General features: G+C 41.0%; 1 protein-coding gene across 1 annotated transcript in view; it reads right to left on the bottom strand.

Moving 5' to 3' along the window:
• Positions 1 to 22,023, bottom strand: part of itga8 (integrin, alpha 8) — a 50,492-nt gene that overhangs the window by 8,792 nt on the left and 19,677 nt on the right. The window contains exons 13-22 of the mRNA XM_014996008.2: positions 18,284 to 18,481; positions 13,614 to 13,659; positions 13,416 to 13,523; positions 8,880 to 8,935; positions 7,682 to 7,839; positions 7,434 to 7,565; positions 6,151 to 6,218; positions 5,540 to 5,687; positions 3,951 to 4,043; positions 1,012 to 1,091 (exon numbers count right to left, since the gene is read on the bottom strand). Of these exons, the coding sequence (XP_014851494.2) occupies positions 1,012 to 1,091; positions 3,951 to 4,043; positions 5,540 to 5,687; positions 6,151 to 6,218; positions 7,434 to 7,565; positions 7,682 to 7,839; positions 8,880 to 8,935; positions 13,416 to 13,523; positions 13,614 to 13,659; positions 18,284 to 18,481 (1,087 nt within the window). The remainder of the gene's footprint in view (positions 1 to 1,011; positions 1,092 to 3,950; positions 4,044 to 5,539; positions 5,688 to 6,150; positions 6,219 to 7,433; positions 7,566 to 7,681; positions 7,840 to 8,879; positions 8,936 to 13,415; positions 13,524 to 13,613; positions 13,660 to 18,283; positions 18,482 to 22,023) is intronic.

The following is a 22,023-nucleotide window of genomic DNA, read 5'->3' as shown; positions in this document are numbered from 1 at the left end:
GAAATGACAATTACAAGCATCTGTATGCTATGATGTAATAACCGTTTCATAACTGAGGACGCGGCTGCTCTAATCAAAAGAGATAATGAGTTCCAGCGATGATCTCAAAAACACATTTAAAGTGATTTTGATATAAATGCTAACATAAGCTTCTGGGACGGCCCTGACCTCAGTCCGTTCGGGAACGATGGGCTGTCCTTTAAAGCCAGTCACTTTAAAAGAGCTCTGTGATTTTTGCCAAGATGTCCAGAGAAATATTCAGTCAGAATTACGCCAGAGGGTTTTTGATGGCTGTAAAAACAACTTGGCTGGAAGCAACAAGCAACTAATATAAGTGGGAGTGTGTGCATATTTTCTTTTTAGCATGCATGTATAATATTGACATTATAAAGACAAAAAAAACCCCCACAGTGAATTCAAAGTTTAGACTCATGTTTGTATTTCTAGAACGTACTGAGCTTTCTTGTTGTGCTGTCATTGTACAGTGGAGGACAAAGAAAAGTTCAAATAAATCAATAAAATCTCAAAATGAATGTGACATTTTGTTTATGATGAGTGCATGTGAAGTTTCCACCAGGACTATATGTCTTTCAGTTCATGCATTCATCTCATTCATTACAAAGAGCTGCTGTTTGACTCAACCTCAAAAATGTCACAAAAGTCAAAGACAGTCATAATGAAAACAGCATGATCTTCAGCTGACTCCTTGAAAGGTTCACTTTGTGAATAGCTGCATGCACAAAATGACAAATGGTGCAATAAAACAAACATTTTGCATTGTGTTTCTCCTGTCCCTAGCTCCTCCGGGCCATCTGTCTCTCTCCGTCCCTGCGGCCAGCCGCATGAGACCGCAGACAGTGCTGGTATCAGCGCGGACTCGGGACACATGTAGACAGATTGGAGGAAAGACAAACAACTCCCCTGTGTGTGTGTGTGTGTGTGTGTGTGTGTGTGTGTGTGTGTGTGTGTGTGTATGTTGTGTGTGTGTGTGTGAGCTCATGATTGTGTCACCTGTGGATCTTTAGCTCAAAGCTGATTTTCGGTCCGGAGTCTTCCAGCCTTTGGACCGAAAACCTCAAACCAACGGACAGCTGCTCAGGAACATCAAGAAACCCAAGAAACAGAGAAAATGTATTAAAATCACGTGACGACAGAATGAGGAGGGACCCTGTAGGAAGACGGTGAGGACTTAGATGCATGTGTACAACAAAGGCAGCGCTGAACAGACAGTGAAATCCTTGTAACCGGATCCTGCCCCCCCCTCGTTACTTCATAGTCACAATATCTGGATCGTGTATGCGTGTGTTGATAACAGCAAGTTTCCTAAATCTGACAAAAGCCAGACTACAGACACATACTTAAAAACCACAGTCAAGTTCCTCGTCTCTCCTCTGTTTAAATCTCCCTGTCCTCCAGGCTAACGCAAAACACGTGGAGCCTTCAGTACGCCATCGACTGCTGTGGTGCGTGTGTGTTTACATGCACATGTGATCTTCGCTGAAAAACAGGACGAGCCTCCGATGCAGAGGAGTTGGGGGTGGGGGGGGGGTCGAATGACAGCATGCAGACTTGTATTAAAAAACTTCAAGAGCCATGTCTCCAGGGGGTGAGGGGCTACAAAGTCAAGCTGTCTTTACGGGACACGTTAGGGAGACTTGGAAGGGGAAAAAAAAAAAAAAAACACCAGGCGGGGGAAGATCTAAAGAGGCAGGGCATGAAATGTGGAGCGAGCCTCCATCAGCTAAATGAAGAGGATGGGTGACAGGGAAAATCAAGGGCAACACAGTCAACTCTGCTACTGGTCTGCTGGGAGAAAACCTGAAAGTTCAGGGAGTTGCCAACAAGATTTTCGTTTGTTTGTTGAAAGAATTGATTTTGTGTGTGAAGATGTATGTAAAAGAAGCTGCTATTGACACCCGTTTTAACTTTCCCAAAGAGCCTGAAGTTGTCATGTCAATCTGAGTCGTCTGTGTGTCCAAAGCTCTTTTAGGTGAAGTAAATAAACTTCTTCTGCAATTGGGTATAGCAGTCCTGGGGCTGCTCAGCTTTGGCTCATTAGGTTTAGCTATAATGCAGAAAAACAATGGTTCTTCAGAGCAACATTGGGGAAAGCGGTTTAAGGCAGTGGTTTGAGAACTTCTTTGTATTTTGGTACTTTCGTCAGTCTAAGTTTGCAGCATTGCAAATAAAAAAAAAATGTTTTTATGTAGCTTGTTATAAATGTCACATGTCAACATAAGATATGTGTAAAAACATTTCTTCACAAACTCATTAAATGTGACTGAGGTAAAATATCATGAGATTTGAACATTTTATAATTGTTATCTTATATTGAATTCCTGTAAATAGTCTGGTAGAAAAGACTGCAGTGTAATTCACGGTGAAGGACTAAAAAAAACAAAAAAAAACAACATCCTCCAGCTGAAATGCAGAGACCTCCATGATGCAAAATAATCTCCTACTAAAGAGCTAGATACTGACATCGACCGAAGTTTTAGCGCTATGTGATCAAAGTTCTTGAAATAACAGACATAATAAGACTAAAACTGAAGAAGTAAACCACTGTGTCTTCATAAATTCCCAATTTTTACTTAAGCCTGGCCAGATCTCTCTTTAAAAAGAGATTTTCAGTCGCAATGAGACATACTAGGTTAAATAAAAGCTATATTCATAAGAAAACAAAAAGTAAATAAGTTTTAGTAAACCTTTTGATACTTTTCTCAATTAAAAAAAATCCATAATGCAATTATAAACCAACTAATATTACCTTGTTGTTTCATTGCAAAGAGTAGAACATCATTTTTTTTAAATATAATATTCTGCACATCAAGCACAGAATGCACAACTACCACTGGATTAAACAGTTTACTCTTTTTGTATGAGAATACAAAATGCATGAGAATAAAAACAATACATAAATGCTATATATAGCAATCTACTATGATATTGTGTTATTTCTACCTAAGACTATCATAAACCTCATTCTTACACACAGAATGTGCATCGTCCACAATTTTAAGCCATCAGTGGGCAAACATTGACACAATGTGAGTAACAAAACCAAATAAATGCAAAAGCAAATGCAATAGAAAACACGAAGATCTGCAATTAACCATTTAAGAACACACTTTATTAGATTACAAGGATGTTCTTCTGTTCTGTTAAACTAAGTGAACTAAACACTTTACAGTAAAGAAAGAGAAAAATTCAGGCATAGAGGCAGAGCAGTGAGCAGAAATCTGCATTTCCTCAGGCCTGGACACCAATCACTCTGCTCTGAGCCGCCACAGCTGTGTCATGTGGCACAAACAATGAGCCCTACTGGTCCGACTTGTGCTTAGAGAGCTCGTATGGAGTGTGTGCGTAAAGGTATGTTCTGCATAAGTTGATGGATTCCCGAGCGTCCAACAGGGCGAGGGGAAAAGTTGAATATGGGAAACATCTGGCCAGCTGTCAAGCACACAAACACACATGGCCCCCCTCCTCCAAACTGTGAAACATGACCGCATAATTGATTTATCAGAATGCCCCGTGTCAACTCCCAAGAGCTGACGCGCCTCTCTGCCAGCCTTGACATCTTTAAAAGAAAGCCTCGTGCGCCATGCTCTTTTTTTTTTTTGTTTTTTTTAGCCGAGTGCGTGTGCAATAGAGTGCTAGAATTTCATGTAGGTAGAGACCGCTCTGTCTTACAAAGCCTCAGCTTCCTGCATGTGTCAGCCGCACGGGAGCTTAATGGATTATTACCGTGGCACGCATGCACAAGTTGAGCGTGACGCAAGCACAACCATGGGAGCCAGAGGGTGAAGAATGAGGGTCAAGGTGATGATCGGTAAACTTTGGGAGCCATCAGTCAAATTAGGCTTGAAGGGGAGGCGAGGATTTCCTAGCATGGATGTTTTATTAAAGCGCCCGAGTCTTGTGTTTATCCTTTTTGAGGAGTCACAACTCACCTCCGTTCCTGTCACCATCGGGTTCCCGAGGTCACAAACCACCATTCTGGACTCGTTGACTGTCTTGTACTCGCAGTTCAGCTGAGAGAGAGACTGCGGGAAGTAAAAACAGATGAGACTGAGCATGTTGGGGAAAGACAGAAGGAAGTAAGAGAGACCATCAGATCAGAGTCAAGAGGACGGGAGGAGAGACAGGCGAGGAAGAGTGATGGATACTCGGACACTAACAATATAATCAATCAAATGGCTCCATTACACACTCATTAGCACAAATACACACACGTGGGCTCGCAAACACACACGCACGCGCACAAGCTGACCCTATCCATTACCATGGTTCCTAATGCAGCCTGTTAATCATAATAGGGGCTTTTGGGCTGATGCCAGTAAAGCATATCCTGCTGATAGCCTCGCAGTAATTAGGCCAAATGCATGACTTAATGACACAACAGGAAGTGATGCTGCACCTTAACTGCAGCCTCAAATAGCGGACTTCCTTAACTCATATTTGGCTGAGCCTCAATAAGAAAACTGTGTTAGTTAGTCTACATACTCTCTCCATCAGCATGAATGTCACGTTAAATTAGATTTTTTAGGGATGCATTTGAGCTTTTTGTTTTTTTGAAGTAGAGAGGAGAGATAAGACTAACTCAGAGAATATTTAGAAGAAAAACTGGGCGCACAGGTTGCATTTTAGTTCTGATTGTGTCTTATTGTCATAGGTTTAAAACCGTACATAGAGGCTCATATATATTCATACAAGTCATTTTAATATATAGATGAGAAATCAAACACTTTTCATAGCCAACTTCTTGACAGAAGAGTTCATTCTTTTTTTTTGTTTGTTTCTTGATATGGAACCCACTTTTAAAGAAGGTATATATCTGTTTTATTTTAGTTTATCTTAGATCCTTTCCGAAATCATAATGCTAGTCTGATTTATCCGTTCAAAAGGTTGCTTTATTCTGTGTGTAAGATCACTGCACTGTTGGTATGCCGAGACGTCAAAATTACTGCTAATGAAGGGAAATGGAGAAAAATACCTTCTGGAAAAAGGTTTTAGAGTCGGATGAGACGAATATGAAGGTGTATGCATAGCAAAAATATGATTGAGATTGAGATTTTTAAACTTAAGAAAATTCTAGCAGAAGGCATGGTGATGGTAGCATCATGCCGAGGGTTTGTTTCTCTACCTCCAAAATTCTTCGACGTTACCTCAGGCAAACAGTTAAATGTTCGAAACATGGAAACAACTGGATGTTACAAAAGTATACCAAATAAACATTAGAACTGAAAGCAGGCTAACACAACATCCAACTGAACTCAGCTCAATAATTAGCAATTTGTGGAGAATCTTTAAGAGCGAGATCTGAACCAAGAACAAGACCGGTCAGAGATCAAGCCTGAAACGCGGCAGAAACTCGGTGACTGCTAAAAAACAACAACAACAAAAAAGTTTCCGGCTTCTCTGCAACTTGCTTTGGGAAATTCAACCCAACAGAAGTGTGTGTTCACCTGTGCACCCAGTTCAAAATTAAAACATCATGTCTGCGATGAGTGCATGTAAGCTTCTGATCCCGAGTCCCTACCTCCACCCTGCGCTCCACTCCGATGTAGTCGGCCTCTGGTGGTATCAGCGTGTGCAGCTCGCTCTCGTAGGCCCCCTCCCCGCGGTTCGCTGCGGTGATGGTCAGCATGATCAGATTGTCGTCTCCAATCACCAACTCTGAGCGATCCCTGGATTTGCGCGTCGAGACAACAGCGCGCACACACAGAGACAAAAATGGACAAAAAGAAGCAAATTACTGCATTTATCATTTTTAGGACTGGAGTTAATGTGCAATCAGCTGCAAAGGAATGCAACACCCCCCACCACCCCCTCCCCCAACAGTGCGTGAGCCTGTATACGTTAGTCACTGGCCGGTGAGAGGATATTTATATAAGGCTGCCATGGAGATGCCGTACAGCTGGAAACACTATACAGAGAAGGCTGTTTCACACACACACACACACGTGCGCACGCAAAATCTCTCACAGGTTAAAAAGGACCAAAATGTGAGCAGGTTCAATGTAAACTTTGTTCGTTGGTTGAGGAACAGCAGATATTCTGTCTTTTCTTTCTTGTGTGCCTGTTCTTGGGATGTCTAACTGCTGAGCGTTTGCAGGTTGGGGTCAGAGGACGTGACCGTTCAAGTCTTACATGCTGGCGGAGAGCTGCAGGTCGGGGATGCATATGTTGTCATCACCGCAGTCCAGCAGGATGTAAGCCTGGGAAGAAGAGGTTATGGGAAAATGTTTCAGGTAACTCTGGACATGTGGTTCTCAAACTTTTCTCACTAACTTTTGTCAAGCATCACCAGACTGAACAAATATATGCTAGCAGAGATAAAACTACTATGTTAAAAAAAAAAACTGTATTAGTCTCTTGGTACACACTTAGTGGTATTTACAGTAACTTTTTCGTTTTTCTTTAAAATGACCAAGTTTAAAGATGAAAAAGTTAACAGGAATGTTAACTTTTTTCCAATATGGTTGCCTTACATGCAAAACTTAATAGCCACTGTAAGAACAGTTCATGGGCATTTTTTTTAAACACATGCCCAGTACTTCATAATGTATGAGAATCGTTTCTTTAGATTTTATCACGAAACAAAAAGTAGACAAAATCATCCGTGGAGATGTGTCTGAACATGCACACGTCGAGTTCTCGGATTGTCTTTCGACCCGACAATCTGACTAATTTGTTCGTAAAAAGCTAAGAAAGTCTTCGCAACTTTCATCAGCGGGTGTTGAAGAAACACAAAAAGTCGAGACGTAATTGATGGTGGAGTCGTGCAAATTACAGTCAACCTACAAACAGAGAAATCTGTGTTTTTCAAATAATTAAGATTAAGTCATCAACAGGTGGACGAATATTCTTTAGAAGTTCAATCAAATCTGCTCGCCAAACCTCAGGCTCTGGGAAATGTAGAAGCTCCCAGTGTTTATTTGAACACATCCAGTTTGTTACAGAGCAATCAAAGGAGGGCTTACGTTTCATCAGCTTGCATGTCTAAAATGTTCTCCTGTTGGTTTTGTTGCACAGCAGGCCATGTCTTCATCATGTCCTTAGCCATCATAGAGTTTATCGGTAACAGGTTTGAGCTGTTATATCATTTAAAGTTGGTTGACGTGTAATTTTTGCAGCATTTTTATGCGGCTGCGGATAATTTCATGTGTTGCACGACAGGCTGGAGCTCAGAATATATAAAAAAAAAAACAGGCACATCAGGGTTTTTATAATCTAAATCATTTCACGGGTTGAGCATCTTAAAAAAAGCATGTCAGCACTGACTCGATGATTATGTGGACACCCTACTATTGGTTTTCTAATCATCATCTAAAGTTTAATTGGTGGGCCACAGAGCAATAAGCTTTTCCTGGAGAGCATTTTACGCTGAACGAAAGCCTTATGTTGTGCTTGTCTACAGATTCTCCACCCACATGTTCCTGCAGGAAGGTGCTGCTGTACTGGTTGAGGATAGGAGGGAGAGTTTTGTCACTAGAAGGTGGGGCCAGGCTGTAGTTCAGGGCCAGTGCAATGGGGGTCAGCTTGTCCCTGAACTCGTCCTCCTCCTGCGAAGCGACAGAATCGAAAGTAATATGAACTTTAATTATCACTGCAGTGGTTAAACTAGTAAATTTAATATTCTGTAACATTCTACGTGCGTGCTGCTGTGGGGTTTGCTCACCTTCAGATAAATCTCGTAGCTCAGACATCCCCGTGGGCGACTTTGACCGAGCCTGACGAGCCCTGAGTGCTGAGCCTGCTGGGTGTCTAAGAAGAGGACTCTCTTAACCCCGCCCCTCGTGCCTTTCAGCCAATCCAGATGCAGCTCTGCTTTTAGATCTGAACAGATGACGGCAACAGAAGAGGAAGGATTCAGATCTCGGATAACTGGACTTAATGACAGCAACACCACAACAATAGTGGTGCATACAGATATTCTTACAGTAAAAGAAACACACCTCTTCACTGTCAATGTGTTCGTGTTGGATCCCTGTCAACTTTTGCACATTTTGTCATGTTGCATCCACAAACGTCAGTGGATTTTTATTTAATGGACCAAAACAAAGTAGTGCATATTAATGAAAGATGGTTTTCAACATTAGAGCCTGAAAAGAACAGTGTGCACGGTGCTGTGAGAAAACAAATGACAGCTCTACTTTTTCACTGCAACCACAAACACAAGCTTTTCGGGGAATGCCTCTACCGGATTTGCATCTGTGTGAAAACCGCGGAACTGTCGCATTGAGTCTCTGTCGTATCGAGTCTGTTTCTTCCTCTTTCTGTGAATTCTGACAAGCTTCTCTGATCCTGCTTGAGAAAAAGCTTCACACTGCATGATGTTGCCGTCACCGTTTATGAACATATAAATATGTATTCACGGTGATCTGCATTGTGTTTACTCACTAATGACTTCTAACAAACCTCCCAGCGGTATTTCTACCGAGACTGAATGACTGCACTTGATTCAATGCCAATTGGAGGATTTCTCATAGCTACTGGCTTCAGTGGAAAATCTGTACACAAAATATGTTGTTAAACAATTTCTAAACAGTGTATTTTTTTTTTTTCATTTTACAATTAGGCACTAGTAATTGTGTTGGTCTGTCACATGAAGTCCAAATTAAAACACACTAAAAGTTGTTGTTGCAAAGCGACAAAATGTAAGTAAGTAAACCTAAGTTAAGTGTTATGAAACTATTTTCAGGTTTTTCTGATGGATCAAACATTACTACAACATCAAAGAGGGGTTTCGGGTTTATCGTTCTCCCATTTTGCCCTTTTCTCCATCAAACTGGAATGGATGCAGTCGCTTCGGTAAAACGGATCTGACTATTGCTCTTCCTCACTGTCGAAGTTTAATCTTGTGTACAGGTGCTTACCTACATTGCTGGGAATCCCCATTCCACTTACTGCTGCACACACATCCACCTTCAGGCTGGAGGGAAGAAGAGAAAAATGTGATTTGAATAAATTGAGGAACTCTTCCAAGTTATTTAAATCAGAACTGACTTTCTGCAGGTACAGGTGCACTGTGCTCAACAAATTGAGTGCTTTAATTTATTTCTTACGTTTCTAGCATAACGCGAATTGAAAAAGCAACGCACTGAGTAAATAAGCTGTTTCTAAACGAGTCATTTCTTCATTTCTTTCTTTCTCCAGGGTTCAATAGGAATCACCGTGGAGGCCCTACTATTAGACACGCAGACATGGGAGACTGGGAAACATTTCTGCATTTCCTCTTCCTAATGTTTGTTAAGCCATGTGTAAGTGTGTTTTTTAGTGCGTTATCACCTCCTTAATCAACAACAGGAAAGTGCCTCCCACAGGGGGGGGATCTACACTGCTAAAATGCAGTAATCTGGAGGATCTCAAGGGTGTAACTTGCTGCAACGAAGCAGATGACCTCATGCAGGTTTTGTTTCAGAACTGGCACCTGAGAGTGTGTTTCAGTGTCGGGAAGGTTTTGAACAACCAGGCTGCAGATGTTGTGGATATGAGGGTGTTTACTGATAATTGGGATTTCCATTCCAATAACACAATAATGGCGATAATCAGTTGTTAAAATGAGTTTGTTGTGAATGAGAGTTAATGTGACAAAACATCAAATTGGTTCTAAAAAAAAACAAAAAAAAAAACTACCTTTCCAGGTGGTTGTGTTTTTGTTTAACATGTGCTATCTAAATGAATGTGTGTGTTTCAGTTGTGGGAGTGTGTGACTCTAATAAAGGCTGTGTGTCACATTTAAGTGCATGTTGCACAAAAATGACCCCCAGGTTAGTCATTACTGTATGCAATTTTCCCCGAAATGCATCTGCGCTTCACCATCCTACACGATTCGAGACGGCTCTCGGTCTTTACAGTAAATCTCTCTCTGCAGAGCCGAGTCTGCTCCAGACGACACACACAACTACATACATACATCACTATGAAATCGGATTACAGAGCTATTTTTATTTTTTTTTGCTCAGACAAGGACGTATTGTTGCCGCATTAGTCAATAAAGATATAGTTAAAGTCTTGTTTTGTTTTTTTTTTCTCAGAGTGTTTTTGCTTGCTTTGTGACTCTCTCACTCTTTATTAGGTCCAGCATTTCCTTTGGCCCTGGGTGCAGTTATTTGGCAGGTGTATGCACTTTTCATACTTAAGGAGGCCAGACAATGCGTTGCACCAAACAATTTCTTTTCCAGTTTAACTGGCTCTAATTCAAGTAATTACTCACTTAACAATTTCCCTTTTCGCTGGCAGACTTTTATCTCTCCATTTAGCTCCAGGTGCGGGTCTCATGTCAAACTATTATATTAAGATCACTGAGCAAAGCATTGTCCTCCAAGGGAAAAAAAGTTTTGCAAAAAGTGTAATTTGAAACTCAACATATTTTTCTGAAACAAAGGAGAAGAAAATCATCACTTCTCAAGCTGGTGTTACAAGGAAGTATTTTTTTTGGTGGAGAACTTGCAAAAATCTTGCGTTCTGAATCCTGACCACAGTCAGTATGTGAAAAATACTGGCTGGAAATGTGAGGCAGTTTTTCAGAAAAGCACAATATTTCTCAGAAACACAGCTTGAAATGGTACTTGTAAAATAATTTAAATGGTCCTAATAAAGCATTAGAGTCCTAATTAATGAGCAGTGCCAGAGTCACTGAGTAAACTCAACACATCTTGGTGTGCTGTCATCCGCACCCTCAGCCAGCCATGCAACCACAGTGGCCTCTTTTAACCCTCACACAGTCTTAGCGTGACGATCAGGAGGAACTTGGTAGATGTCACCGTCAGACACCGTCCCATATTCTGTCAGGTTCCGAAACCAGTCGGTCCAATGGACGCTGTCTTTTAACGGGAGTGATATTATAAAAATAATGACGTATTTTCAAGTGCACAGTTTGTAAAGCCGTATTACAAGGCCGTGCACATGGCTGTACGGAACTAACAAATCGGATTTTTTTTTTTTTTTTAGTTATTAGTGAAATTATGCTCCTGCTATTGAGAAGATGAAAACAATTCAAAGGCTTCCATACATCTACAAAAGGATGTAAGTTATCTGGAAAATGCCAGACTTTGCCTGGGGAAAAAAAAAAGGTCTCATTTTGCACTTTAATCTAGGAAAAGGAGGGATATTTCCCCGCCAAAATGGTTAAAGAACCTAAGAAGTGCATTGACATATACAGAACAGCAGCCAGCTTTTGTTTTAATGACTTCCAGGGTTAAAAACAGTTGAACTTGTCAGGAAATCATATGCTTTACAATGTGGCAGATATTTCTTACTGTGCGGCTCCAAGTCCTCAGAAATGTCCCCAAGCTGATAAAGACTATAGCAATTTATTTAAGGAGACTCAATTTCATTTTGACAAAATTTACACAGCTTAGCGCTTTTTGTTGATCCAACTCAAACCCAGTTCCTTTCCCGCTCGCTGCCAATACTCACACAGCGCCACAGAAAAACCACTGTGGCAACTAGCCAAGCCCAACGTCTCTCGTCCAAACACTCGTTCAGCGGCTCCAGCGCCAGTACTTCAGGACCAACATCAGGCAGCGGCCAAACAGCGGGAACATTTCGACTGGTTCCTTTAATCTAAACTCAGGCCAAGGGGTGTTCAAAACCCAGTCTGCCACCCACACGAACAATGATATATTCAAAACAGAATTATGCAGTCTCAAAATAATTGCAGAGTCCAATAAATCTGAGTTTTCAGGATATACGAGTCGGCTCCGTCCACAGGGCTGCTTCGTTATTGCATTGGAGAATTAGACAAGCAGTCTTTGGCTTGATGGCAGACGTTTAGTGCCCAGGGGCGAAATATTTCTTACATCTGTCTATGTGAGTGTGATTTTTGAAAGAGTATATTTCATACTGTTTTAGGGTGCAGTTCGAGCAGGACGATTTCTGCACCAGATATGAGTTTCAGTGCAGCAGTGGGGCTCAGTAGCTTTATATTTGTTTTAGGATTTGAGCTCTTTTTTGCTTTCTTTTACCTCCGCAGACACGACTAGCTTAAGAGGGTATTAAAACTGGACATGTAACCTAATCAGGTTAATCATTGTGTCTCTTTTAATAGATAAACTGGGGTGGGGGAGAGGGGGACTTTGTTTCAAAAGAAAGAAAAAAAAAAAACCCATAAGACTCCAACTGAGTGACCTCCTCTTGTTGAAAATCCTCATCAGTATAAAAACGGTTGCTATGCTGCAGCACAGCAACCGTTTTTGTTTGCTGCTGTTTTCTCCATTAGGCGGTTGTAAATTTATCATGTCCCCACCTGAGTGCAGTGGAGCCTACGAAGCAATGCAACAGAGGTTCCTGTCCGCACCACTGGGCAATCGCTTTGCTTTGATTTCCTCCAAGAGGAAAGCATTCTGTTATGACCAGCGTTTGTGTATTTCCGCATTGCGACGCTGGTGTAGAGTTCCTTTTTGGTAATTTTGTTTTAAACAATGTGAAAAGGTCAATCAGAAGAGAATGTCTTTGTCGAGAAAGAGCAGCCCAAAAATAAACTGATACATCAGATGTTTTGTTAAACAGAACCAGAGGACGTTGTCAGTGGGGTGTATTTAGAGAAGGACAGACCTTTATAAATAGATATTCAAAAATAAAAAGGCATTTGATCTGACAAGCTTTCTGGCCTTGAAAAGCTAATTTAACTTATCTGATCACAAGGGTGAACCTGAAATCCTAATCTGTGCTAAAGTAAACTTGAAGAACTGAAAAAAAACAAAAAAAAAACGTTTAGCATTTACATACAACGCCGAAGTTTGGCAACTCTGTCTGTGTTTCTATATCCTTAGTCTCTCCTGAGACTCCAGCAGCCTCTCAGTGTTACTAATACCAACAAAAGATTGAATTCTGACCTTTGTTGCCAAACTGAAATTGAGTACAAAATAACAAGGAACAACATAAAACAAAACAGGAATGGGGATAAACTTAAAGTGTGGCTGATTGCCAATTCAGAAGAGGAGTAAGGAAATAATTCCCCAAATAAAAATTAGGTAGCTGATCAGGTAGCGATCAAAAGTACAGAAATTTTTTTACGTTTTTTTTTTCCATGTTCATTAAATGCGTGACAACTCAAGCTCTCCATTTTACCCCTTTAGCTTCAGATTTTGCTGTTACAAACACAAGTGTCAATGTATTTTATTATAATTGTGGTGTTGAAGGACAAGGGATACTTTGGCTCAAAATGTTTTGCTAATATAAATCTGAAAAGTGTGGCATGCAATGTTAGAAGCAACCTAATTTGTGAATATAGTCTTCCTTGTTAGCAGCTCAACCTTTAGTAAACTAAAATACATGGAAGTTTATGGTTGCAATCTAACAAAATGTGAAAAAGTCTGAATACCTTTTCTGTATATATTTACACAGGTGCAGATAAAGGAAAATGTGCTAGTGAAATTATAAAATGGAAACACAGAAGGTGATTTTACCAGGTAACCATGTTATTAGTGTGAGGCAGGAGACACTGCCGGTCATCAGGATTCAGGATTCTGGGCGTCAGGCTCATCGTAGCTTCCACGGACACGACAGCTCGAGACCTGAACACGTGCAAAGCGAAAGATTTTCAGGAGGATGAAACAAGGAGCACAAACGTGACAAAGTAGCATTTTTGTTTTCGAAACCTGTACCTGTAGACCGAGACTTCTCCCGCGCCAAACGCCCCTACGATCAGATCTTCACAGAGACACAGGGAAAGCAAGGAAAGAAGACGGGGGGGAACAGTAAGCTTCAAAGAATGCAACACATGGGACTAATTCTAAGGTCTCCAGCAATCTTCATCAAACACAGACACAGCATGTAATAAACACATTTAAACACACACACACTCCAACTGAGATGCAGAGCTGACCCTTTGATATCCTTTTGCATTTTCTTTCATTCCTGGTCCCTTTTTTTAAAACAGAGCTCAATAATGAAACAAAAAATAATCATGCATTTCTATTTTTTTTTTTTTTTATAGCGAGCATACGATTCCTTGCGAGACATGAGCGGACCGCACGTTGCATACCAGACCCAAGTTCACTTGCCCCAATCACAGTTTGCTAAACAACAACATTTCCCAACATCCCGCGCTGCGAGGACTCCAAATTGTAAGCAGCACCAGATCTCATCTATGTGTGATTTTTTATTTGTTTTCATGGGCTTTGTGATGAACACATGATTTTAATTGGCTCCCAAAGTTTAAAATAGAGACGGCATTTAATGGATGTGGTCAGGGGACACATACCAATTTAAGCCACACACACATACACACACACACACATGCACACGCACACGCACACACACGCACTGATTAAAACAATGTGAAACTAGAAAAGAGCCACTTAATGGATACAAGCCGTCGCTGCCAGATGCAGCAGGAAGTTAAGCTGTGTGATCCTGAGAAAAACACCGTAACTTTATGCTGCACGGGAGAAATCAGCTGAGATTTCGTTACCAAATAGTTTCTTATATTTTAGAGCTGCCTCTGTTAGGAAAAAAAATGCAAGCCATGTATTTGTGATTTCATTATTTAAAATCTGTACTCTCTTAGCATAAAACCTCTTAGCAACGCTCCTCAGGAGGATGGGAGCGAGCGTCGAAGTGTACTCTTGCAGACCGTGCTTGCCAATTGCTGTGACTTCTCCCTTTGTGCATTTAGAAGGAACAAGACTAATTGAATCTATGAGAAACACATCTGTTTCTGCCTTTGGCTGCAGTCAATGAGTCCCCCCGAAACCACAACAGTAAACATTCAGGCCTTGTCCCTTTCCTCCGGGAGTGCACTACGTTCCTATGTAAGTTGTTCTATGACTGCGTGTGTGTGTGTGCGTGTGTGCATGCGTGTGTTAGAGCCAGGCATGATCTGGTCTGATCGACGTTATCTGGTCAGGGTCAGAAAGTCCCTGAGCATCTCTGCTTCCGATACATGTTTTTGGTCCACTGTGGCCGACTTTATGTCAGCTGCTATCACGATGAACTGTGCAGCTATGTTGTTTTTTCTTTTTTTTTTTTTTTTTTTTTTTATCCTAGCCTATTTTTAGGCTTAAAAAGCCACTACATCATCGTGCAGCATCAGAGCCAGTGGAATAAAAAGGCCAAACAAGGTGATGCAGAAGGCTGGTCCTGTAATGCAGACTGCTTCTGGAGATTCATCAAATGAAGATTACAGAGAATGTGGAGACTGTTGTGCAACACTGTATTCAGTCAGAGGCTTATTTAAAGTAGCTGCAATATGGACTGCTACAGGTGATCCTTCCTGCTGACAGCTAACGCCATTTACAGCAAGTCTGAAGAAACTTCAAATACAAAATACAAAATTTATTCTCCCTCTGGGATTAATAAAAATATTTTACATTTAATTAAATTATCAGAAAAGTATCTATTTAGGGCAGGAAATAACAATAGAATTAACGCACTATACGTTTACGTTTGTTCGACATCATTTTAAGGTATATAAATAAGATATGAATGTTAGATCATTGCTGTTTTCCAGTCTGGGACTGGACCGTGGCTGACCCGTACAACCTGGACTGATGTTCCTAACAAATGTTCGGAGAGGACTCAGAAAACTTGCATCTCCTTCATCAGAAGCTAAATTGTTTTCAAAAATTATAAACAGCAGCTTTAAGAACCTCAAGTTTTGTATGAGTTTTTCCTTTTTACAGCGCTTTCAGAAAACTGGGAGTAGCAGAGCAGAAAGAGAAGGAGGGAGGAATGACGGGAAAACAAATCGAAACTCTGCCTTAAAACCACAATCTGCTAAAGTCATCAGAGGAAAGGTGTGGAAGAAGACCCACCTCATCGTCCAAATACCTCAGTCCATCTTACCGTTGTACTTCTGAAACCACGTAGCTCAACTCCTGCCACAAATATGTCGACTTGACCGATGTATTTTCTCCCTGATCTAACTCTCATGTTTGCTCATGTAACTCTGCATGACATGAAACTGGTTTTGGGGTTAAGTGTGTGTTAGAGAGCATAAGTGTGCGCGTGGATGATTGAAAAGCTAAATCAGCTCAAATTCCATGTTTCCTTGTTTTATAAATTCTGCTTCCTTGCACAAATGCTGTTGTTTTTATGGGGTTTCTACGACTGAGCTTGTATTTCCACACGCAGATACGCGACACCTTTATAGAACTGACAGGTACAGGAGGATCATTCTGGATAACTAGACTGCTTTAGCTGATGGTGTCTTTCCTGGACTGAAGAAAAACACATCTTCCTCTCTGAGTTTAGACAGACTGTCAAGCTGTCACTGGATGTCTGCTGCAACTGCCTGTTTGGCTGCAGGGAGACCGGCCTTGGTGAGGGAAGCCTGAGGGCCGACGGCCCTTAGCGGTTAAAAAAAGAGAAGCTAATGGTTTCTTTATTCTTGGATTTGCGAACCTTTCAAATATTTTGTTCGCTTGTAGTACCTATTTCAGTCTCAAAAGCAGGAATCAAACCATACGGGTAACACTATACGGCTGGTTTAGTTAAAGATTGTTTTGTCTGGAAGACTAAAATACACACGCTAATGAAGCAACCATATGGTTTAATACTGTATTATTGCAATGAATGAAGGAAAAGCCTCACAATGAAACATGATGGAAAAGTTTTTTCTTCTGCAGCAAAGATGGATGGAGCTAAATACTCATTAATCTTGGAGGAAAAACCTAAAACCGGGGTTCCCGTTCCTGTTTTGCTAGCTCCCTTTTGACAAAAAATGACATAGGCCATTATTTTAGAAAGGTCAAAATGCAACACAGTGGAGTTTGGTGTTTTGTCTTGATTTTTTAAAAATTATTTTTATTTCTTTTAAAGGGTGTGAAAACTTTTGCAACTAATGGAACAGCCAGCTGATTTACCCTTTGGCTCCATACTCATCAAATAAAAATGATCTGGTATGTCTGTTCCCTTTTCAACAAACTGTTGAGATTGGAAGGTGAAACACTGCTTGTTTTTGACCTTTAACCTGGAACCGAAGAGGCACGACTCCCGCCAACATTTAACTCAAAACTCCTCATCTTGGTTCGTAATTAGGCTTCCTATTAGTCAGTGTACTTTTTAGCGCACGGTCTAATTCTGTCTGCTACCTTTTCTTCCAGATCACTTTTTTGTTGTTTTGTTTTGCAAGTTCAAAGGCATGATGTAATTTGGGGATTCATAGTCCATTAAAGCTAAAAGTGGAGCTTAGTCATCAACTTCCGTCTCCTTCTCCAGTAAACTAATGACATTTAATGTTAATGGGAGCATATGGTGGCTCGTGCAGGCCTCCCAGACGCCTGTGCAGGCCCCTTGTGACGCTGATCAAACACCCTCAGCTCCTTTGAACGTGTGTGTGTGTGTGTGTGACGTTACTCTCCTGCAAGCGACACAAAGAGTGCATGTGTAGCACTTCCATTAAATATCTATCTAATGACAGACGGAGCATGCAGTGTATGATTGTGTGTTTGTGCGTGTGTGTTGGCCCAAAGCTCCACCACCCGTGAGTTTCAGCTTATTTCTCCCGGTGGGTTTCCACCAGCAAAAGTTTGAATCTGATTTGCAGTAGGCCTGTGCAGGTCTGACTGGGACCTGGTGCCCTGCACACGCTCAACGCTCGTGTGAGTCCAACGATACTTGTGAATGTGTGTGCGTGTGTGTGTGCGTGTGTGTGTTTTCTCCCCAATATCCTGTTTGTGGAGTGAAGAAAATCTGTTTTCATAGGCAAATGGGAAGGAAAAGGAGGAAGGAAAGCGGGGGGCAAAGAAAAGGAAAAGGGGGAAAAAAAGCTAAACAAATTCTTCATTTCAGCCTAAATTGGGTTAAAGTGGGACTCACACAGCTTAAGTAATGCTGAGAGAAGAATGACTCCAAATTAGGTGGAAAATAACGTAGTAAAGCTGATTTTTACAGATCTGCTTTATTTGGATACTTTTTATTGTGAGCCTGCAACTCGTGGACACAAATAGCTGGGAAAAATGACCTACTTCTTAATTAGTTTTATAAATCGGGTGTAACCTTTTTACATATTTGTGAAGGTGAAGATGTGGGTGGCATATAAAGCAGGGATTTTGCTGCATGCAGCCTTTTGCATGTCAGGCAGACAGAACATGCAGATAATGTGTTGTTCTACTTTCTCTCCTTCTTGAGTCCTGTGAATCCCTAAAGCATGGATGCGGGAGCAGCTCATGGCAAACATCCCCCGTGCCCCCTTCTGATGACTTTAGCAGATAGAAAGTGGGAGAACATGGACATGAAACATGGAGGTGAGGAAGATGAAACTGTGAAAAGAACGTGAGCTGAAGAAGGAAGTTTGATTAGAAGGAGAGGGATTGAATTGTTGAACTTTTACCAGGATACTCGTTGCCGTCCAGGTCCTGGCCTCCTCTCAGAGTGAAGCCGTACCCTGGCAGACCGCCGCCGGGCGTCCTGGAGGCTCGCAGCTCCTGGCTCAGGGTCAGGCCTCGTGTGGACGCGTCTCTATTACCGTTAAAGATCAACACTCTGCCTCCGCGGTCCTCGCCTCCGAACGGACAGCCCACTGCCACGTCTGAGGGGTGACACACACACACACACACACGTTTGTTTTGCTATCTTTGTGGGGACGTTACATTGACTTCCATTCATTTCTACAGCCTAAACCTTACCTTTACCCTTTTCCTAACCCTACCCATCACATACCTAACCCAAACCCTAACCAAAACTCAATTCATACCTTAGCCCTAACTCTGACCCCTGACCCAAAAACAGGGTTTCCCCTCGTGGGGACCAGGCTCCGGTCCCCACAAGGAGCAATTGGTCCCCACAATGTAGTATATGTCAGGAAAATCGTCCCCACAAGGTATTACAAACAAACGCACACACACACACACACACACACACACACGAATGCATGTTTTTGACATCAACTGCTGTTAAAAGCTCCTCCGAGACAAGAAGCGAAGAAAAAAAAACATTCAGGTTGGAGGAAAAGGGAAAGAAGAAAACAAAAAAAAGCTTGACCTTTCAAACTTTGGAATGGCTACTTAGTTACTTCACCAAATGTTTATTTGCTTTGCATGTTATTAAATTCTTTGCTCTGACCTTTCGTATCTGACCAGAGGCTGATTTGGTATCTTCTTATGAGCGTAATTGATAGGTGGAAGTAGAAAAATGTTTTTCAAAATTATTACAAACAAATATCTGAAAATTATAGCCCCAATTATTTTCATATTCCTTAAAACAATTCAGTGCAACCAGATTCCTTCTGAAGTCACCCATTATACTTACACCTAATATTACTTACAGGGTCCACCTGGGTGTAATTTAATCTCTGTGTAAATACAGCTGTCCGGTCAAGATCTTAGAGGCTTGTTGTTGAACAAAAAGGAAATGTAGCTCTAGTGGAGATGGAGAAATCCTCAGCTCAGGCAGCAGAACCCGTTGACAGAACTATTCGTGCCCTCCACAAAGACGGCCTTTGTAGAGATTTGTGAAAAAGAAAGTTGGTGTTGAGGGATAGTCAGAAGAAGGTGCCGTTTTCAAGTTTGCTACAAACCACGGCAGAGACACCAGCAAGCAGGTGGGAAAAGATGCTCTGATCAAAACTGAACTTTACGACCTCTGCGCAAACCCTGTGCATGACAGAAAACGGCATTTCGCCCTGAAGATGCTGTCCCCGCAGAAAAACGTGCAGGAAATCGTTCTGTACGTTCGTTTCGTTTTCTGTGGGATCAAAGTTTGCATCGCAACAAGACGTCTGCATTAAAGACACAGCCGGGTTTAGATTAAGCATTTGTGCCTTGAAATGGCTCAGTCAAAGTTAAGACCTTCACCCAGTCTCTTAAAACGAAAGTACAGAAGACCCTGTCCATGTAACCTGACTGAGCTTGAACCGTTTTGGAAAAGATAATGAGCAGAAATGTCTCTAGACGTGCAAAGCTGGTAGGGACCCCGGATATTAAAAAGAAACAAGTCTCAGCCAGTCTGTTAAATTTTTTTGCCACAGCTGTAACAGTTGATTTCAGTATTCAACATAAACTTCGGGGAAAGTCTGTGATATTTGTACACAGAGAAATGTTTGATATCCAAAAGGTTATAAATTGACATGGCTTTAAAATGCAGCTTTCTCAACTTTAAACACATTCAGCAAGATTACCTCTAATGGATTCTTAAGAGGCTTCCCAAAAAAATTTGAGGGATGGCTTTAGAAAGAAATTCAAATTCAATAATTAAATGTTCATCTCGAACGCCGAGTTCTAAGTCATTGTCAGTAGCGACTCTCTGGAGCCATAAACACAATCCATTTCCCTTTGTGAAGCAGTGCCAAGCCTTTATTTCATGTTCTCAGCTCTTAGTTTCTGTGTGTCTTAGTCTTTCTCTTCCTCTCAACAGACAGACTGCAATCCAGCGTGGTGATTTATTAACGCATCTTCACCTTCAAAAACCACAGCTTCGCTTTCACGGCATGCTTCGGGTCAGGCTGAGCTGTGAAGCAACGGCCAGTCAAAATGTTCTGCACTTGGCTCAATCTGAGCTCACTATAAGCTGTGAGCTGCAGGATTCAGCCTCCCGTTCCCCCCTGGAATCGTTAAAAAGCAATAGTGACCCCTTGCCATGGAAAGCCAAGCCTGCTATGTGGCACAAAGCCTACACATGTTCTACAGATGATGTTGCTTCAGTTCACGTTCCGATTCCAGTGATCTGCATACTTTTGCCTTTCCATAGCACAGGCACAGACTGATCTTATTTTCTTGTCTAGAGAGTGCTGCTGCTGAAATGGATGGGCGTTTTATCTAACAAATGCTGGAATTTACATTCTTGAAATGTTTATAATATGTCAGTCTTGAAGATATGATCTTTCTGTCTTTGATTGAAGATTTCAGTGGGTTATTTTTGAGCTCAGGAGTATGTTTTATTTGCCTCACACTTTATCACTTTGTCTTATTTACCCATCATAGATTTGTCTGTACTGGCTAGGTGGATGTTTCCTACCTGCTTTGACAACAGATAAGTTAAAGTACTTTTCAGTAATTTACTCACAGTCTTCTGTAAGAAAATATAATTACAACGCTGTCAAAATGATCGCAAAATGACCAGGCATTTGCTGTCACTGCTCCTAATTGATGGAACGACTTCCACATTAGATCTGCTCTTAGTCTTGAACACTTCAAATCACTCATTTTTTATTCTTTGGCATTTACATAGAGCCTGACATTGTAATCTTTTTGTCTTGTCTGTTTTGATTCTAGCTCTAGTTAGTTCGTTTCAATTTTCATGTGTTTTTAATCCATGTTTTTTTTTTTAAATAAACTTTTTTACATGAGATTCAATAACTTTCTGTCCAGAATTTAAAAAAAACAACAAAAAAACAAACTAGAAATATGCACGGTCATGAACTCTATGTCTAAGAACTTGGGCAATAAAATGTTTTACAGGCTATAAATTAAAGTGCTGGTACAAAATGGATGTGAGTCAGAGGAATTTACCTGGAGTCACATATTCAACTTGCACTAAGACATCCTTTAATCAGCTCTAAATCTCTAACTTTACTAACCAATGACAAAAACAATGCAGAAATATCCAACGCTTCAGATAAAGCAGGTTTGATTTGAATATACACTTGAGCCCACAGTATAGTAGGCCTGCATATTGAAGAAAGATAAATTCTTCAGCTAACCTGGACTTAAAAGTCAAAGTAAAGGTGATAGTCTGCTCTTTAAAGTATTTACATCACTGTTATATTACTGTGATGTTATCTAAAACATGGAAAATGAAATAATGCTGATTGTTGAAAAAAAAAAAAAAAAAGCACCTGTTTCAGATAAAAATCCATTTTTTTTTAGAATACAATCAGATTTTGGGATATATTCCTTAACTTGTTAGTGTCCATTCCTTTGCACTGTCCTACATTCTAATACCCATCAGTACTGTAACTGTCCAAAATCCCTCTAGACATCCTGTTTGTCTCTGGACCCCCTCTCTCGTAGCCTAAACAACTGGTTCCACATGAAGCAGATTGTGGGGTAGAGAGAGGATAAATGCAACCATGTGTGTATGCAAGTGTATAAATGAACCTATGTGTGTTCATGTGTTCTGAGTCTGCATGTCTAC

This window comes from Poecilia mexicana, unplaced genomic scaffold, assembly GCF_051168715.1.
Source record: "Poecilia mexicana isolate PSO_F unplaced genomic scaffold, ASM5116871v1 scaffold_16, whole genome shotgun sequence".
In the NCBI taxonomy this organism is placed as follows: Eukaryota; Metazoa; Chordata; class Actinopteri; order Cyprinodontiformes; family Poeciliidae; genus Poecilia; species Poecilia mexicana.
Note: the sequence above shows the minus strand (reverse complement) of the source record. Positions and strands in the feature narration are given on the sequence as shown.